This window comes from Leptonychotes weddellii, chromosome X (assembly GCF_054177405.1).
Source record: "Leptonychotes weddellii isolate Sample4059 chromosome X, ASM5417740v2, whole genome shotgun sequence".
Lineage (NCBI taxonomy): Eukaryota > Metazoa > Chordata > Mammalia > Carnivora > Phocidae > Leptonychotes > Leptonychotes weddellii.
In genome coordinates this window covers 34,312,638-34,329,272 of record NC_138385.1, presented here as the reverse complement: position 1 = coordinate 34,329,272, position 16,635 = coordinate 34,312,638, and the positions used below count along the sequence as shown (strand labels likewise).

The 16,635-nt window shown below is 44.3% G+C and overlaps 1 protein-coding gene and 1 long non-coding RNA gene across 6 annotated transcripts in view; one reads left to right on the top strand and one right to left on the bottom strand.

The window, feature by feature from the left end:
* MID2 (midline 2) overlaps positions 1-11,525 on the top strand; it is a 97,667-nt gene extending 86,142 nt beyond the window's left edge. For all 4 annotated transcript variants that reach the window (XM_081808443.1, XM_081808444.1, XM_081808442.1 and 1 more), the window contains exons 8-10: positions 4,453-4,614; positions 6,043-6,250; positions 6,642-11,525. In XM_081808443.1, the coding sequence (XP_081664569.1) occupies positions 4,453-4,614; positions 6,043-6,250; positions 6,642-7,044 (773 nt within the window). In that variant the 3' untranslated portion in view covers positions 7,045-11,525. The remainder of the gene's footprint in view (positions 1-4,452; positions 4,615-6,042; positions 6,251-6,641) is intronic.
* LOC115938503 (uncharacterized) lies at positions 9,299-15,612 on the bottom strand. 2 transcript variants are annotated; one of them, XR_014141233.1, is made up of 4 exons: positions 15,528-15,612; positions 14,782-14,890; positions 14,281-14,325; positions 9,304-9,411 (listed from the first exon to the last, which is right to left on the bottom strand). It is a non-coding gene; the product is annotated as an uncharacterized LOC115938503 (long non-coding RNA). The 2 variants fall into 2 exon arrangements; XR_014141234.1 differs by lacking the exon at positions 14,281-14,325 and having other exon boundaries at positions 9,299-9,411.
* Between the last annotated feature and the right edge of the window lie 1,023 nt (positions 15,613-16,635).

The window sequence follows — 16,635 nt, the reverse complement described above, 5'->3', positions numbered from 1 at the left end:
CAAGGTCCTACCCTTATCTGTCGGTCTGGCCTACCACTGTTCTGCCACTGTTGATTGAACCTTGGCTCTGAGAGTTACTTTCCCTTGAGGTTTTTTCCACATTTTCTCTTCTTTAACCACTTTGTTGATATATAATCGGCATTCAAAAAGTTGTCCATCAACAGATCAACAGATAAAGAAAATGTGGTATGTCCATATAATAAAATATAGTTCAATCTTAAAAAAGAAGGAAATTCTGCCATTTGTGACAACATGGATGAACCTGGAGGGCATTATGCTAAGTGAAATAAGCCAGACACAGAAAGACAAATACTACGTGATACCATTTATATGAGGAATCTTAAAATAATCAAACTCCACATTTTCTTTAACCAGAAATTTCTTCCTTGTCGACTAAAATTTTGTCTGGAGAAGCTGTTCCCCTTATTTTTCTTTTTGCTTTTCCTTCCTTCCTTCCTTCCTTTTTCTTTTTTTTTTAGCTTTCTCCCTTCATCTGTAATTATCTCCCCTCCTCCTCTAAGATTTGGAATGGTCACAAGCCAGTAATGTTTCCGATGATGCTGTTAGCTGAATTCAAACAGATGTTTGGCTGATTGTCTTCCCCATTACTGTCTATCTTTCCTCTATTTCAGTTTTGTGTTTTGCATTTTGAAAGCACTGGCTATACCCTCTGTCTGGCCAGGCAGCCTGTAACATACTGCCACCAAGATAAAACTTCTGTTTCCTCTCCTTTTCATTTCCATGCAAATGTTCTCCACCACACATTTAGACTCGGGTTCATGGATTTCCAGATTGTGGTCTTTCCCGTTTGAACAAGGTATATACTTCCATTACCAGAATTCACTCCTCAACCGCATCTCGCCAAGTCCCATTGATACCCAGAAAATCCTCTTTTTACCTTTTCAAAATTTAGAAATGGTTTCAAAATTACAGAAAAGTTGTAAGAGTAGCACAAAGAATGCCCATATACTCTTTACCCAGATTCATCTGTTGTTAATATTTTGTCCCATTTCCTTTATAATTTGCTAGAAGTCCCCATCTCTCTCTATTTCTGAACCATTTGAGAGTAAATTGCATACATCATGACCTTTGACCACTAAATTCTTCAGTGTAGGTTTTCTAAGAATAAGGAAACTCTTATATAACTACAGTGTGGTTATCAACTTGAAGAGATTTGATACAATACTTTTTCTGATCCCGCCATTCATATTCCAATTTTGACAGTTGACCCAATAGTACCCTTTATAACATATAAAGGACCCGATATTGTCCTTTAGAGTCGAGGATCGGGTATTGCACTTAATTGTAATTATCTCTAGCCCCCTTTAATCTGGAACACTTCCTCAGCCTTTCTTTGTCTTTAACGACATTGACATCTAAAATCCCCTTTTATTTCTTTATTATAGCGTCCCTTATTTTGGGTTCCTCTGATGTTTCCTCACGATTTATATTCAGATTATGCATTCATGGCTGGAATACTGCACTGGAGATGTTGCATCCTCCTTAGGACATCACATGTAGAGGCATGTGATATCCACTTGCCCTTCGTTGGGGATGCTAATTTTGTTCAGCTGGTCGAAGGCGTTGCTGGGTTTCTTCACCACGTAGTTACTATTTTTCTTTTTGCAACTAATAAGCAATCCATGTGGTGATACTTTGAGACAATGAAAATGTCCTGCTTCCTCATCAAACCCATCCTGCCCCCACTCCTGTTTTAGCATCAGTCAAAAATCCTTGCCTGGTCCAGTCTTTACTCTGATGATTGCAAAATGATGATTTTCCAAATGAGCGTTCCCTCCCCCATTTATTAGTTGGCACTCTGCATTCTACTGTAAGCAAAAGCCCCACCCTCTATTTATCTACTCAGTATGGACTCATGAATTCTCTTTCTTTAGTGGTTTATAATTCTTTACTGCCCTTGCTTATTTTGATGCTCAGATTGTCCAGACTGAGCCAGTAAGGACCGTTTAAGCTGACTCCTGGGTCCTTAAATTCTCCCATCATTTTCTTGAGCACTTTACTTCTAGCAGAACAAAAGATTCTAGGCTCATATTGACCTTTTCCTGCCCCAGCCTTGAAATCAGCCATTTTTCCAAGGAACCCTGGTTCCTTTTAATGGGAGGATGTTATTAGAGAACAAGATCTGGGTACTAGAAACACACACATGTACCCATGTATGTATACATATGCACACGCATAATATACAGACGCACACACCTAACATACGTGCACATATGGATACACACACACACACACACATCTATAGAAATCAAGAGTTCATACCAGTACCTTCAATTCCAGTCCATCCTCACGGGTTCTTTCTTGCCTTCCCCCGTTCCATATTGGTATGTTCCGACTTCACAGTGAGAACCCTGGCTCCCAACGACATCAACACACGTGCTCATTTGCTTAATCCCGTAATGTATCTAACAGTTTCAGAAGTGCTTTGCCCATACCATGACAGAAACAAACAATAGTTGAGGATTTGTTTTCAGTCTTCCTCCTTCCCCCTTCCCCTTGGTGTGGTTGTTTTTCATCTGAAGTGCAGTTGGGTTCATTTGTTTGACTTGCCTTCAGTTTTCGTCCCCACTCTTCCCATTCGTATTGATTTAATTGCGCTTTTCTGAATTCGTAAGGCAACAGGGTGTTTCCCAAAGGGAAAACGAGACAGAAAAGGTGTATTCAAACAAGTGCCCTTCTCTCCCCTATCTTTTTAATCCCATGCCCTTACCCCATCCCTTTGCCCACCGACTTCAAATATATGTACGTTCTCTTATTTGCCTTTCTTTCTTGCAAAAAAAAAAAAAAATAGCATACTATCCATGCTCTTCTGCAATTTGCTTTTTTTCAACTAACAGTATACCCTGGAAATCATTCCATATCAGTTAATTGCGATCTTCCTCATTCTTTTTCATAGCTACATAGTACTTCATTGTGAAGTTCGGTCTTTTGTTTTGTATTGTTAGAAGCATATGTGGAAGACCATTTATTTCTCTCTTTGTATTAAAATTCAGTGTGCAGTTTATGATTCATACTGTGAATTGGTATATGGATAACCAAGCCCTCCAACATTATTCCTGGCCCTTATCCTTCTTCTCTTTTCATGAGCATGACTGAGCATCTTCACCAGTTACTCTTTCTAGAACATCTCTGTTTGCCCTCCATTATGCTTCTTTTTCTAGTTTTATTTGAGTCTTTTTCAACTTCCCACCAAATTCATTATAAAGACCTCATGATCAGATCTCTTTCAAAACACTCATGATTATTATTTTTTTCTAAAACACTCATGATTATTTTTAATTTTCAGCCTCACTAATTCCTTTACAAGTGCTGCATAGAAGTGACTAAATTCACTGCTCATTTTCCTTGCCCATTCCTTTGCATGCTTTGCTAGAATGGTGGTTAAAAAGCAGTAAACTGATTGAAAAGCAGATAACAGAACAGAGAAACCTCGATAATTCATAAACCAGAACGTCAACTCCTCTTTTACTCACAGTTAGCCAAATACATGTTTTTAATTATGCACATTTTTCTCTGTTTAAGTCAGTGTTTATGGTCCAAAGAGTTTTGAAAGCAGAAACCTAGATCTCTGAGTTTGGGAGGAAAGAAGGTTCCAGGCAACAATGTGTTCCTGGACCACCCCACCTCAAATGGGTATTAGAACCAGGAAGGGGCAAAAATGGGTAGTGTCAAGTGAGGAGACGGTAATGTTTGCTTTGGTTCTCATGCCATCTCCTTGGCTTCTCTATGATACCTCGGAGCCCAGGAGGGGGTGGGAGAGATGAGCCATAAGCCCTGAAAGCTTCGCTACCTTGCAGGGACAAAGCAACATTGTGTACACCTCATGAATTGTCACGGAGTGGAGAGCGCAGTGGACTAGGGTGAGAGACCAGGGTTATACTCAGCACCATCACCATCTGTCTGTGGCCTTGGGCAAGTCACTTTTCTTCTCTCAATCTTAGTTTCCCATTTGTAAAATGAGGGAAATAGGGCGTGTAGGTGTCCTGTTGGCTCTGAGATTCCATGTTCCTGTGCTCTCTGCCCAGCGCCTCTCCATCCATACCAGGCCAGGCTCAGCTGTCAGAGGATTGGACCTTGGGTGTAAAGATCCAGAGACTCCATGAAAGTGATGATTCTGTGACTTTTGTAGAGTGGCTTTTCCCATATTATCGGGCAGAAAACTGAAGTCACCTAATTTTCACTAGTGGTGGCATTCAACTGCCAGAGGCAAGGAGCCTGGTGTAAGCCTAGCTCCGTGGGAGGAAACAGACAGGAGATATTTAGTTGACTCTGTCTCCTGGGACTCAAAAGAAAACAAAATGAAATTCACTTTTTTTTTTTTGGTGGTGGTAGCGGAGGTCAGGGGGGCTTTTGATGAATTTTCAATGTGCTTCTCATCCTATCTCTATTACCTCCTGGTTAATGTCCTTGTCTCCCTCCCTCCCTCCACAGGCCTGTACAATTCAGTGGATAGCTGGATGATTGTGCCCAACATTAAACAGAACCACTACACAGTGCATGGACTTCAGAGCGGGACCCGCTACATTTTCATTGTTAAAGCCATAAACCAAGCAGGCAGCCGGAACAGTGAACCCACCCGACTAAAAACAAATAGTACGTTGGGGTGATTCCAAAAGGAGAGCTCAGTTTTCCCCTCCGCAGGGACCCACAGCAGTGCAAGAGAGTGGAGGCGCTGAGTAGAGGAGCTTTAATAGTCTATGCTTTGGGCGCAGGGTTTGTTGGTGCCCTTGGGAAATACATGAACACAAAGATGTACACAAAGTATATGTAGTAGTAGCTGGTGTTTGGGGAGGGTGTTAGTAAAGGGGTTTTCTCTGCACCCCATCCCATGCTAGGGGAACAGTTGTGTAAGACAGTACTGTTTGGAATAATCTGGTAGAATCCTTCTGCTGAGAAGCCATCCCTGTTAGGAATGCTTCTGACCTAAGGTGACGGGAAATCCAACTAACTCGGCTTAACAAATAGTATTTGTGAGTAGCAAAAACAAATAGTATTTTTTTTTCCTCTCTCTCACATAGCGAGAAGCTTGAAGGTAGGCAGTTCGGGCCAGTGCAGCAGCTGGTTCTGTGATGTTGTCACAGACCCAAGCTCCTTCTCCCTTTGGGTATTGACTTACTGTTACATGACCACAATACGGCCTTGTGACCGCCAGATGCCATATTTCCTTTTAAGATAGGAAGAAGGGGAGAGGGTTGGTGCACAGGATGGCTATCTCTTCTATTGGGAAAGCCTGGCACTTTTCCAGAGTGTCCCCAACCCTGTCTGACTTCTGTTTCCATCTACTTCCATCTTACTAGCCACCCCTAGCAGCAAGAGAGGCTAGAATATCTCGCTTTTCTGGCCTCTATGGTGAAAGAGGAGAAGGGGGAGTGTGTTCGCCAACAGTGTCTGCCATGGACCCATTTTGTATAATACAGCTCTTGCCATACCCAGCAATTGGATTCTAGTCATTTGTTTCATCATATGGTTATAAGGAATCCTCTGTCACGAATGATCCTACACAACAAATGTTTTCTCTGATCATTCCTGATGCATCAGTCACTCTAACGAAGTTACCTAATGATATGTTATTTACATCCCCATTGTAAGAGAGTAGAAAGATGGTCTTCACTGAGTCCTTCTCATTTTTTTTTTTTGTTCTGCCACCAACCAGCAATGACCTCATCAGTTCCCCTCACTTTGTCTCACCTCAAATACTCCTTCCCACAAGACCTACTCAGATCCCAAGCCACCCACTGAAATAAAGCAGAGTATAAGACATATCTGAGAACATGAAAGCCCGAGAGCCCCCTCTTAATTTGATAACCCGTTGAGGGAGGCAGCTTATTCTTGTTTTATTGAAAATGGTGGCTTCAGGCCCTACTTCCTTAATATAATCCAAATAGCAGCCAACTTGCACGGGCCCAAGAATGATCGTCCTATCAAGAATCCCCTGGTAGCAATAGTCCCGGAGGACAGAGATGGCATTCTTAAATACTTTCCCATGCATTGTCTTTTTTTTTTTTTTTCACTTTTTTTCAGGCCAACCCTTTAAACTGGATCCCAAAATGACTCACAAGAAGTTGAAGATCTCCAATGATGGGCTGCAGATGGAGAAGGATGAGAGCTCTCTGAAGAAGAGCCATACCCCGGAGAGGTTTAGTAGTACGGGCTGCTACGGAGCAGCGGGAAATATATTCATTGACAGTGGCTGCCACTACTGGGAGGTGGTCATGGGTTCCTCCACCTGGTGAGTAGATCCCACTCTTATTTTTTCTCCTCCCTTTTTCCTGCCATTAGGTTCCTGGGAGATCCAGGTCCATAGCACGAACATAGTACCCGCAGGTCAAGGTTAAGAGGCAGGTGATGAAAACCACGCCTAGTAAAATTGGCCAGCTGTCACAAAACCAAAAAAATATGAAGTCCTGGGAAATACACCGGGCCAGGAGTTGGAAATTCCTCCAGTGCTCTAACTGCTGACTTCGTAAAGCCCTCGTGCTATCAACATCGTGGGTCTAAATGTAAACTATTTAGGAAAGGAAGAAGCATGCGTCAGATTTCTTATATATCCCATATGGTGCCTAGTACCACTCAGATCATTAATAAGTGTTTGCTTCTCTCTCCTTTCAACGGTCTCACAGGTATGCAATTGGTATTGCCTACAAATCAGCTCCCAAGAATGAATGGATTGGCAAGAATGCCTCCTCGTGGGTCTTCTCTCGATGCAACAGTAACTTTGTAGTGAGACATAACAACAAGGAAATGCTGGTGGATGTGCCCCCACAGTTGAAACGTCTCGGTGTTCTTCTGGATTATGACAACAACATGCTGTCTTTCTATGACCCAGCTAACTCTCTCCATCTTCATACTTTTGACGTGACCTTCATTCTTCCAGTTTGCCCAACATTCACAATCTGGAACAAATCCCTAATGATCCTGTCTGGCTTGCCTGCCCCAGATTTTATTGATTATCCTGAGCGGCAGGAATGCAACTGCAGGCCTCAAGAATCCCCTTATGTTTCTGGGATGAAAGCTTGCCATTAAGCTTCCAGAGAGTGTATAACTCACTGGCTCTCCAGTCCAGCAGTTCTTCCCCTCCTAAACCTCAGTTAGTGTCCAATATACAAGATACAAAATAAAGTTCATCTGAAGCATCCAAAATAACTAGATATTATAGATTTAATTTTCGTGCATTAACGCTTATATTCGAATTAATGTATTGAGTCTCTCAGAACGAATTATCTGAGGAGTCTGGGTTCAAGCCATTGGAGGAGAAATTTAGAGAGTACCTCTCTTATCATTGGAGAATTAAAAATTCCCAGTGATTTAGGAGTATAAATGATATTGGAAGGAATTAGGATAACTCTAAGTAAATAATGTAGAAAGATGCTCTGAACAAGGGGCTAGCCAGCCGGAAAGGTGTGTGTGGAGGGTGTCAGCCTTTCTGGCACTGGCCAGTTTGGCCAAGTAGAATTTTGAAGTGTCGAAGGATCACATATTATATGTAGTTTTTGATAAAAAGCCTACAATCAAGGATTTATTATACGAAGAACATGTATGTGTATATATAATATATATATAAAATGAATACATGTTATGTATTCATTTTATAATTATATATACATAATAAATTTTTTGATTTGCTCATTTGAGTGAGAAATATACTGAAAGGAAAAATAAGTTATATCATTCATTTTTGTCCCCTAAAGGGAACATCATCAAAATCAGGCCAACATTTCCTCCCTCCCTCCATCCATCCGTCCCATTCTCCCTCCTGTCACACACACGTGTGCAATAATGACGTAGATGGTCGGAAGAGCTCTAAGGTGGATTAGGAGAGATTGGGGGACAGGATTGCACAAGAGATGCTATTGCTGGATAGAAAATTGATCCAAGTAGAAGCACAGTTTCACTGAGGCTACTTAATGGAGGAGGTTCCTTTGAATTGTTAAAAATTCCGTCACAGAATGTCTCAAAGAAACACCGTCTTATTACTCTCAAATACATACAGTTACTAGAATTAGGCTAAAAAAAAAAAAGAGTTGCATAATGGATGTTCTTTAGGAACTTTATTTACGTAATCAGGAAGAATGGAGTGTTCTAGATGAAACAACCACTTGCATATAAATGTACTTGTATTTTCGGATAAAACACTTCTGAAGTGCTTCAGAATGCCGGAGAACAGTCTATTTTACTAAACAGGTTAAAGAATTGTTCCTCTTGCGATCTTGTTTACACTAGTCATCTGCTTAGTGGACCCTTCAGTGGCAAATGCAAATATAACTTTCATCCATCCCGGCCTTCCTCGCTATTGTTGAAGGGCATCAAGTTTTACGGTCTGTGCTTTTGTCAGTTCCACTGCAGGGACTGGGGATGTCAGAACCAGAGCTTTCTCCTTCCCAGGAGATAAGTCCACCTCAAGGAGTCTACTTCTCGGGAGTTGCAAAAATACTACTTTTGTACAAAGCGGTAGCTGTCCCAAGCCACCAGACGAGCCTTGAAACAATGCCAAAACGTCTCCCCTCTTCCTTCCGACCACCTCGGTGGACATTCATTCATTCATTCATTCAACAAACTACTAGATGCTGGGTACCACTCTGCTGCTGATGTATTGATAAAAACACGTCCCTTGCTGTCAGATGCCTTACTATTCTGTAGGAGAGACAAAGTATCTATATAAATCCCCTAAATAACAGCTTTGTATTGTTTGTTCACCTAACAGGGAAAGCAGGACTGATGCGCATACAGAGGGCAGGCTCAAACTTACGTTATCTAGCAGCAACATCGGCCTTTTGCTTGAAAAAACTGTATGTCATTTCTGCTAATTAGGAAAGGAGCAACCTCAGTCAGATCCAGCAGTGCCGGGAGCTAGCTTGCTGCCGTGGAAAGCCTTTGGACTAAAATAATCCTAGTTCTTCTGCCATTTCCTAGCGGTGTGACCTGGGGGGGTATGCACGTCACTTCTCCGAGCCTCTGTTTCCTCTTCTGTAAAATAATACCTACCTCACAAGGCTGTTGCAAAGATTTCAAAAGATAGCACATGTAAACTGCCTAGCACAGCACCTGGCATGTAGTGAAGTGCACAAGAAATATTAACCTCCTCCTCCCGGCCCCGGTCCCAGTACAGTGTAGCAGTGCTTTAAAATGATGCCTTTCATTTCTCAGTTACTCTGGTCTCTCCTCGAGGGCTTAGCCCCCAGTTTTTAAACAAAAGACATGATTTCCCCACCCCACCCCCCCCTTCAGAAAACCTCTCACTGGCTCCCATAGCATTCAGTAGAAGGTCCCATTTACTTAGGGTTTGGCTTTTCAGGTCCCCATTTGCTTTCTCAGCTTCATCCTTTGCCACTTTCCTCCTTCCACTTGTTACTCTAGACAAGGTCAACTCTTCACACAAGTTGTTCTCTGGGCCTGGAATAGAAACATTACTAAGAGTTCTGATGCCCAGAGTGAACAGGAATTGTTCTGACATTGAGGGAATCGTGTGAAAATGCTATAAATGCAGAACACACCCCCCTCCACCCCAGTCCAACTCCCTTTACCTTATCCTCGGGGCTCCCCAGCCATTCATTTTTTTGTGCCCTTTAGGTTTTAGTGGCCTGGGACAAAGCTTCAATTTCCCCTCCTTACATTTGACTACCTTACCTAGACTACCTTTCCCCACCCCACCCCTCTCAACCAGATTAACTCTTGACCCCCTCCCCCCGCCCCTAGACTGGGGTATGTTCTCATCTGAGCTCTCATGGCACCCTGAGCGTTCCCCACCCCCTTCTCAGCAATAATCACCTTGCACAGCAGTGTTTTTCAAAGTGTGCTCCTTAGACCGCCTGTTAGAGTCACCTTTGGTGTTTGTTAAAACAATTGATCCTAGACCCCACTCCTGATCTACTTAATTGGACTATCTGGGCACATAAGTGGAATTTCACATTTTGAACAGGTTCCCAGGTAATTCTGATGCACACAAAAGTTTAATGTATAATAATCATCTTCCCTACTAGACTGTGAATACCTTGAGGGCAGGGACTGTGTCTTTTGTTGTTGTATTTTTTAATACTCAGCATGGTGTGTGGAACAGAGTGGTTGCCTGACTAAAGTTTATTGAATGAATGTATGAATGACGAATGAATAAGCAAAGTTTCCCTGTTGTACTCTGATATCCATACCGGTGTTTGTTATTTCCTGGGCAGAAAAGTTTGGTTACTTCTCCATTTGGGCTATGTTAATATTATTTTTGCAAATGTCCCAGGACTCATACATATAAATGACTATTGTCTGCCTCAGAAGCTCTTTGGAAGTTAACTTGGGGAATTGTCTAGAGCATGTGGCACCATTCTTTTCAAGACCTTTCCAATCTTTTCAAACTTCGTTCTTTGAAGGTGGATTTAAGTTTGGGCTACAGCCAAAAATCACTCAGAGCTTAACCTACTGAATAATGCAGGAAATTAAACTGGGTTTGAGGTAAGCAATGACGTTTCTGAGCCAAATAATGAAAAGTGCTTTCCAAGAAACAACATGGTGGTAAAGTACACCTGTGGGGAGTGTGGTGAGTCCTGGAGACTTCAAGGCTTTCATAGATTGTGGCAATGCCAGGGACCTTATTGACTGCCTCTAACTAAATAAACCCAGTTGGACAAAGGGAATAGGACCTGTATTTAACATCTTCAAGGAAGGTGACGCCCTCAGTTTTCATTGTTGTTGCCCTGCTCAATCTATTCCCCTACGATCCTTTCTGCTAGCAAATTATTCTTTCTGTCTGCAATTTATGCTCGTTTCCACTTTTTTATATTGTCTTATTGAAGAAAGCACAAAATTAATCAAAATAAAGTTAAACCTGTTTTGAGAATATGAAAGAAATTTTAATGCCACATTGGAGTTGTGACTACTTGTAAGAATTGCTGCATCTGTATGTGTTTTTATCATGTAATTCCGTTGTGTAACTTTGGATGCAGTGAAATTCAGATTTCAGCAAAATCACTTTTATGTTCTTTTCAGCTTAAATACACTAGGTGAATTTTCTAAGCTTCCATGGTTTACATATTTATATATGACTACCTGGATGGAGCAATCCATGGATGGACTTTTTGATAAGCTCAAATATTTGATACCCTTTCCTCTACAGAATGGAAATGTGAGGCTGACAGATAAGAACCACTCCCATGCTTATTTCAATTCCTGAAGCCAATTGCAGCCTTGGAGCCGTTGGCTGTATTTGGCTGTGTATTACAAGTTGGCCAGGTGGACTGCCATCAGGGCAGGTAAAACTGCCTTTTACGGTCTGGTCTGCCAGCTTCAGACATATACTGTGTTGTTGTTGTTGGCTAGAATATTTATTAGACTATTGTCGGACTATTTTTTATTGAATATTTTATCCCAGGCTTGTTTGTACTGGGAGCTCTGGACCAATAGTGTCTCTCCTAGTGACAGAAATCTGAGCATCTGTGGATTACACAGCCTCATCCTTCTAAAATATCCCAGCCATCCAAAATGCTATATTATGAATTAAATAAATATATATGTATTCATGAGCTCTCGACTGTCTTTCACTGGAGTTTAAATTGGGGGCAGATGAAAAGAAAGACGGCCGTGGGTTACTGGAATTGTCTAAATGACTTGGGGGAAATCAGATATCATATAAAAGGTAGAGATCTGGGCAGAGAAGATCCAGGGGGTCCAGAAATCGGGATCCCATCATGAAGACTGGTTTCCAGGAGCAGACAACAGTCAGGAAGACTAAAGAAATGAAGGTATAAGGCCCAAAGAGACACGCACATTACTTTTTAGGGATTGAAGCAGAAACTGGGAATTAAGGAATAACAAAGAAAATCCCACAACTGGAACCTATTGGTTAAGGTCCGAGTAGGGCCAGAAGTGACTTGAAATAGGTTGTCAGAACAAGGGCCTATAGAAATGATGGCTCCAACACAAGAAGATTAAAATATAAAAGAGACAAGAATTTGGAATATCAGGGCCCTAGTGGTCTAACTGGAGAGCAACCTAGGCAAAGGCCAAATATGGGGCTATTACCCACAGCTAAGATTGGGATGTGAAGTTTGGAAAGTCTGGTTCTATTTGATAGGCCAGGCCAGAGAAGATATGGGGTTCTTTATGCTCCCCTACCTAGGAATAGGGTTCCTACTGGAGTCCCAGTGAAACTGAGCCTGCAGGTGGGGGTGAGGTGATCTGTTTATAAAGATTAGGAGTAACAGAGGCCATCAAGTCGGTTGTTACATGGACAGTGGAAATGTATACAGCATGATAGCTAATGAGAATGACTCTCCTCCACTGTGAATTTCCAGGGGTGGAGGATCAAGGTGGTCTTCCTATAACTGTTTGGCACGATATGCAAATTACAATTGTGACTGGCCTGGACGGGTCATTCAAGAGGCATTCATTGTGTTCCCAGTATTCCTCTCATTTCTCTGGGGGACATACTAACATGAAAAAAGTATTCCTAACATTTATAATCTAGTGGGGCATCCAATTCAATAATTCATCCCAGATAGTTTTTAACCTACAAACTCAAATTACTCAAGGTAGCTGAAAAAGGAAGCCTTTCCAGAAGACACAGGGGTGAGAGTAGAAGCTCTTACCAGACTTGTACATAGGACATGCATAGTAAATGCTGATTGAATAGAAATAGAACCTGATAAGCAGAATGACAAGCAGGCCACCTTGTACACTATGAAGTTTGTCTTAGGTGAACTTCACAGCACCACTTGTATAATCCCTCTTGGACACATATCTCTGGTCCAGCATCCCCACAATTGCCTCTTTGTAACAGGCAACCGTTCTTTAAGGCCAGTCTTCTTCAAAGGGAATAATTACAAGAACTAATAAATTAGCCATTGATAATGTGCTAATGGAGGAGGATGGGGGAAATTCACACCTCCTCCAGCTTCTCACTCTACCTCTTCCTTCCTTCTCAGAAAATAAGAAAATGTTAACAAGAGCCTTCTAGAGACAATGCTTTTGTTGTCCAATCTGGGGGTTTGGACAAGGTGGGGAGGGCAAGCTGTAGACTTGCAGGTTTGAAAGGGTCAGCCAGCAATGCTCTGGCAGGCTTGTAGGGGACATATTTGGGTTGTCTTTAACTCTACTTCTACTTTAACTCTACTAGCATTTACTATGTATGTCCTATGTCAGGGTAGCCTTGTCCACAGAATGCAGAGGATCTGCTACTCCTCCAGCCAGATTGAAGTCCCAGAAAATGGAATTTGGGCTGGTTTTCTCTTTCATGTCCAGTGGCAGGAAAAAGCCATTATGATCTACACATCTTTTTGCCCAGCTTAACTCCCTTGGTGATAAGGGAGGGTGTGGTGATACACCAGAAATGTGCAATTCACAGCAAGCAGCTGTCAAGCACACAAGTCCAAGGCCTGAGTGATTTAGCAGGTAAGGGTACAATGGATCATTTGTTTGATTCAAACAGTTTATTATTTACACAACGAAAGAAAAAGTAGTCCAAGGTTCCTGCTCCTAGTGGTCCTTGTCCCAAACACCAAAAAGGAGGACACCGAAAAAAGGGATCAGAGGACTGCAATGGTAGTTGTGGGACATCCCTTTGCTAAGAAGCCGATTATAGTATGTAGCTCTATTCTGAGAGGGATGAGTCAGGAAGTCTCTTATCTCATCAGATCCCAGGAGGTGGGAGGGGATGAAAAACTCTTGACAGCCTTCCAGGGGATGGGGGGATAAGGAGGCAGTGGGAGAAAAGCAGCAGTGGCCTTGAAGCAGCTCCTTGTAGGCCTCCCATCCTCTAGTGCCCTGGGAGGATCACAGGCGTTCTGCCAAGACTCAGATTAGTTATGGTTCAAGCCTTTGCCTGCAGGACCTCTGTAGATAGTGTGAGGCTGCCTGGGTGCCATGGAGGAGCTGTTCTCGTACAGCAGCTAGCTGAACACCCAGGTACCTTCCCTGGTGTGGGGGGGAAGCCAAAGGAAGCAAAGTCAGGGTCTTTTGAGGAACTCCCCCCCCTCCCTCCCTTCTGCTGACCTTCCATTCATGTCCTTGCACTCTGCTCAGTGTCTTTGGGGTTGGGATGGTGTGGAGGCAGGGATTAAAGGAACAACAGGACACACAACAAATTCAGACCTGGCAAAATTCAGTACCAAGGCCAGAGAATCCCAAAGCCCAAGTCCTTTGCTATCTCTGGCTTAGTTTTTCAACTAGAAATTGAAATGTATGAGTAATTTCTAAGGTCCCTCTTAGCTCTAACAGTAGGCATTTCCATAAATGCAAATTTTCTGAATGTAGTAGTAGGAGCCTAATCTGCATAACTACCCCAAGAATGTTGGGACATCAGGGCAGATCATCAGGAACCTACGACTAGAACAGAAAGGTAGATAACATTGCTGTTACTTTGGGACCTCCGTCAGACTCCTTTTCAAGGTGACTGTACTCCTTTTTACACACTTCTTTTCACTCAGAGCTCCCATGCCAGTCTCACCCACTTATATTTGACACCATTATTTTTGAGCTTTCCACTTCAGCCCTCTTCCCCTGTTTTATTCACTAACTGTACAAAATACAGATCCTGCTCTAGTTAGTCAGGTCTCAGTTTCAAATTTCAGGTTAGCTGTCTGACAGTTTTCCACGTATCCATGTAGGAAATTGCCAAAGACATTCCACTTTCCAAAGGCAGAACAGGACACTTGATACAGAAACGAACAAGGGTCCTATGCGCCACCTTCCCCAATCACAGCCTTTCTTCCTCAAACTTCCACAAATATACTCCTTACATGGAAGAGAGAGAGTCTTGGCACTTATCATGCAATTACTCACTTATTCATTCATTCAACGAATCGTTTATTGACAGAATCTTCGTGTCAGGGGCTGGAGTCCAGTGATGACTGAAACACATAGTCTCTGCCCTCATGAGACTCATAATAATCTAGAGGGGAGACAGACCACCAATGAATGAACCTTTGTAATAATAGGGGCTATCACTGATTGCTTACACGTCCCTGACACTATTCCAAGCATTTGAAATGTAGTAACTAATTTAATCCTTCCAGCAACCCTAGGAGCTAAAGACTATTATTGGCTCCATAGAACATGAAAAGTTAATCCCTGTAACCTTGCCCAGACCGGTAGATTCCGTGATGCCTGGTGAGCAGCTAGCAAGGCTCCTGGCCTTAGCTGCCTCTGGCGCGGGGGTAAAGGAGTTTAACGCCCAGCACCTCAGAAATGATCCCGGCCAGTGGCGCCAGGATTTGGGGTTCACCAGGAAGGATTCTCAGGACTGTGCCAGACACCCTCAAAACCGCCCCCGCCAAGGCTTTCCCATTCTCTTTTTTCCTCCCCTTTTCCTCCCAGTACCCCCCCCCCCCAGTACTCCCCCTTTCCAGGCCGGCCCCTCCCTCTGAGCCGCCTCTTCTCTGACTCATTTCCCCTTCCCCGCCCCAAAGACCTTGGCTCTCTCTCTGGAGCCCTTCCCTCTGGCAGGAAATTGAGGAAGGGCCAACTAGCTTTGAGAACCAGGTGAGCGCTTTTCCCAGCGGATGAAAAACGCCCCCTCCTCCCCCTACCGCGTTCGGAGGGACAGGAAATCGAGGGAGTTCCCGCAGCCCCGGCGGCTGGCTTCCCTGCAGCCTGAAGGCCCTAGTGGCCGAGCGTGGGAGGTGCCCCGCCCCGCCCCGCCCGGTGTCTCCTGGGATGTGAGGAGGGAAGGGGCGGCCCAGTCAAGACCGGCCGGCGGGGCCGCCGCGGGCTCAGGCGGGGTGAGCTGAGCCCCAGCTCTCCCTCCCAGCTCGCCGCGGGACAAGCTGGGCCACGGAGCCCGAGCTGGAAGCGGGAGATGCGCATGCGTGGAGAGGTGCGCAGAGGTGCCGACAGGAGCGGCTGTGGAGGGGCGTGGGGGCCACGCGCGCGTGTGGCGACTTACAGGGGCGTGTGTGGAGGTGTGCGTGGAGAATGGCAGCGCGTGCGTGTGGGGGTACGTGCGTGTAGGCGTGCGTCAGGCGGAGGGGAGAGCGGGAAGGACCGCTGACTGACGGCGGGGGTGGGACTGAGGTGAAGATGTCAGCGCAGCTCGGGCCGACAGAGCCTAAAGTCCTGACTCTTAACTTTTATTTTCAGAGGTGGGGAGGGAGGGAAGACATGACCCCTTTGAAAATCCGGGAAAACTGTTGATCATCTCCTGGTAAAAAAAAAAAAAAAAAAAAGGCACACAGGTTGCATGCAAGCAGGGAGGGCTCCTGGGCCCGTGGACGGCCATCCGTGGTCCCCAGATCATGGCTTCAAGTGGGGAGAAACCCCTATTGGTCACTTTAGGATCTACCATCGTGTCTTTGGATTGTGTGAGAGGAGGAACGGGACAGGTGACTGAGCTGTTGTTGCCTGCTCTCTCTGCGGGCCCGCCTCGGCTCCGCGTCCCTTCGAGGCTGGGTTTGCTGGGCCTCTGGGTGACAAGGCGGGATCACCCCCCCTTCCCGCCTCGTGAACGACTGGAGGAGGGGATCTCGTGGCCATCCCCTGAAGCCGGGGCGCGGGAGGTGGGGGGCGATCTCGTTAGCCTCAGCCCTGCTGGTGAGCGCCTTGCTAAGGGTGCAGCGCAGGGACTGGGAGCGCGCCCTTGTTTGATTGCCGCCCCAGGGTCTCGACAGCCTGTGTGGAGTGTTGGAAGGAGGACTCTAA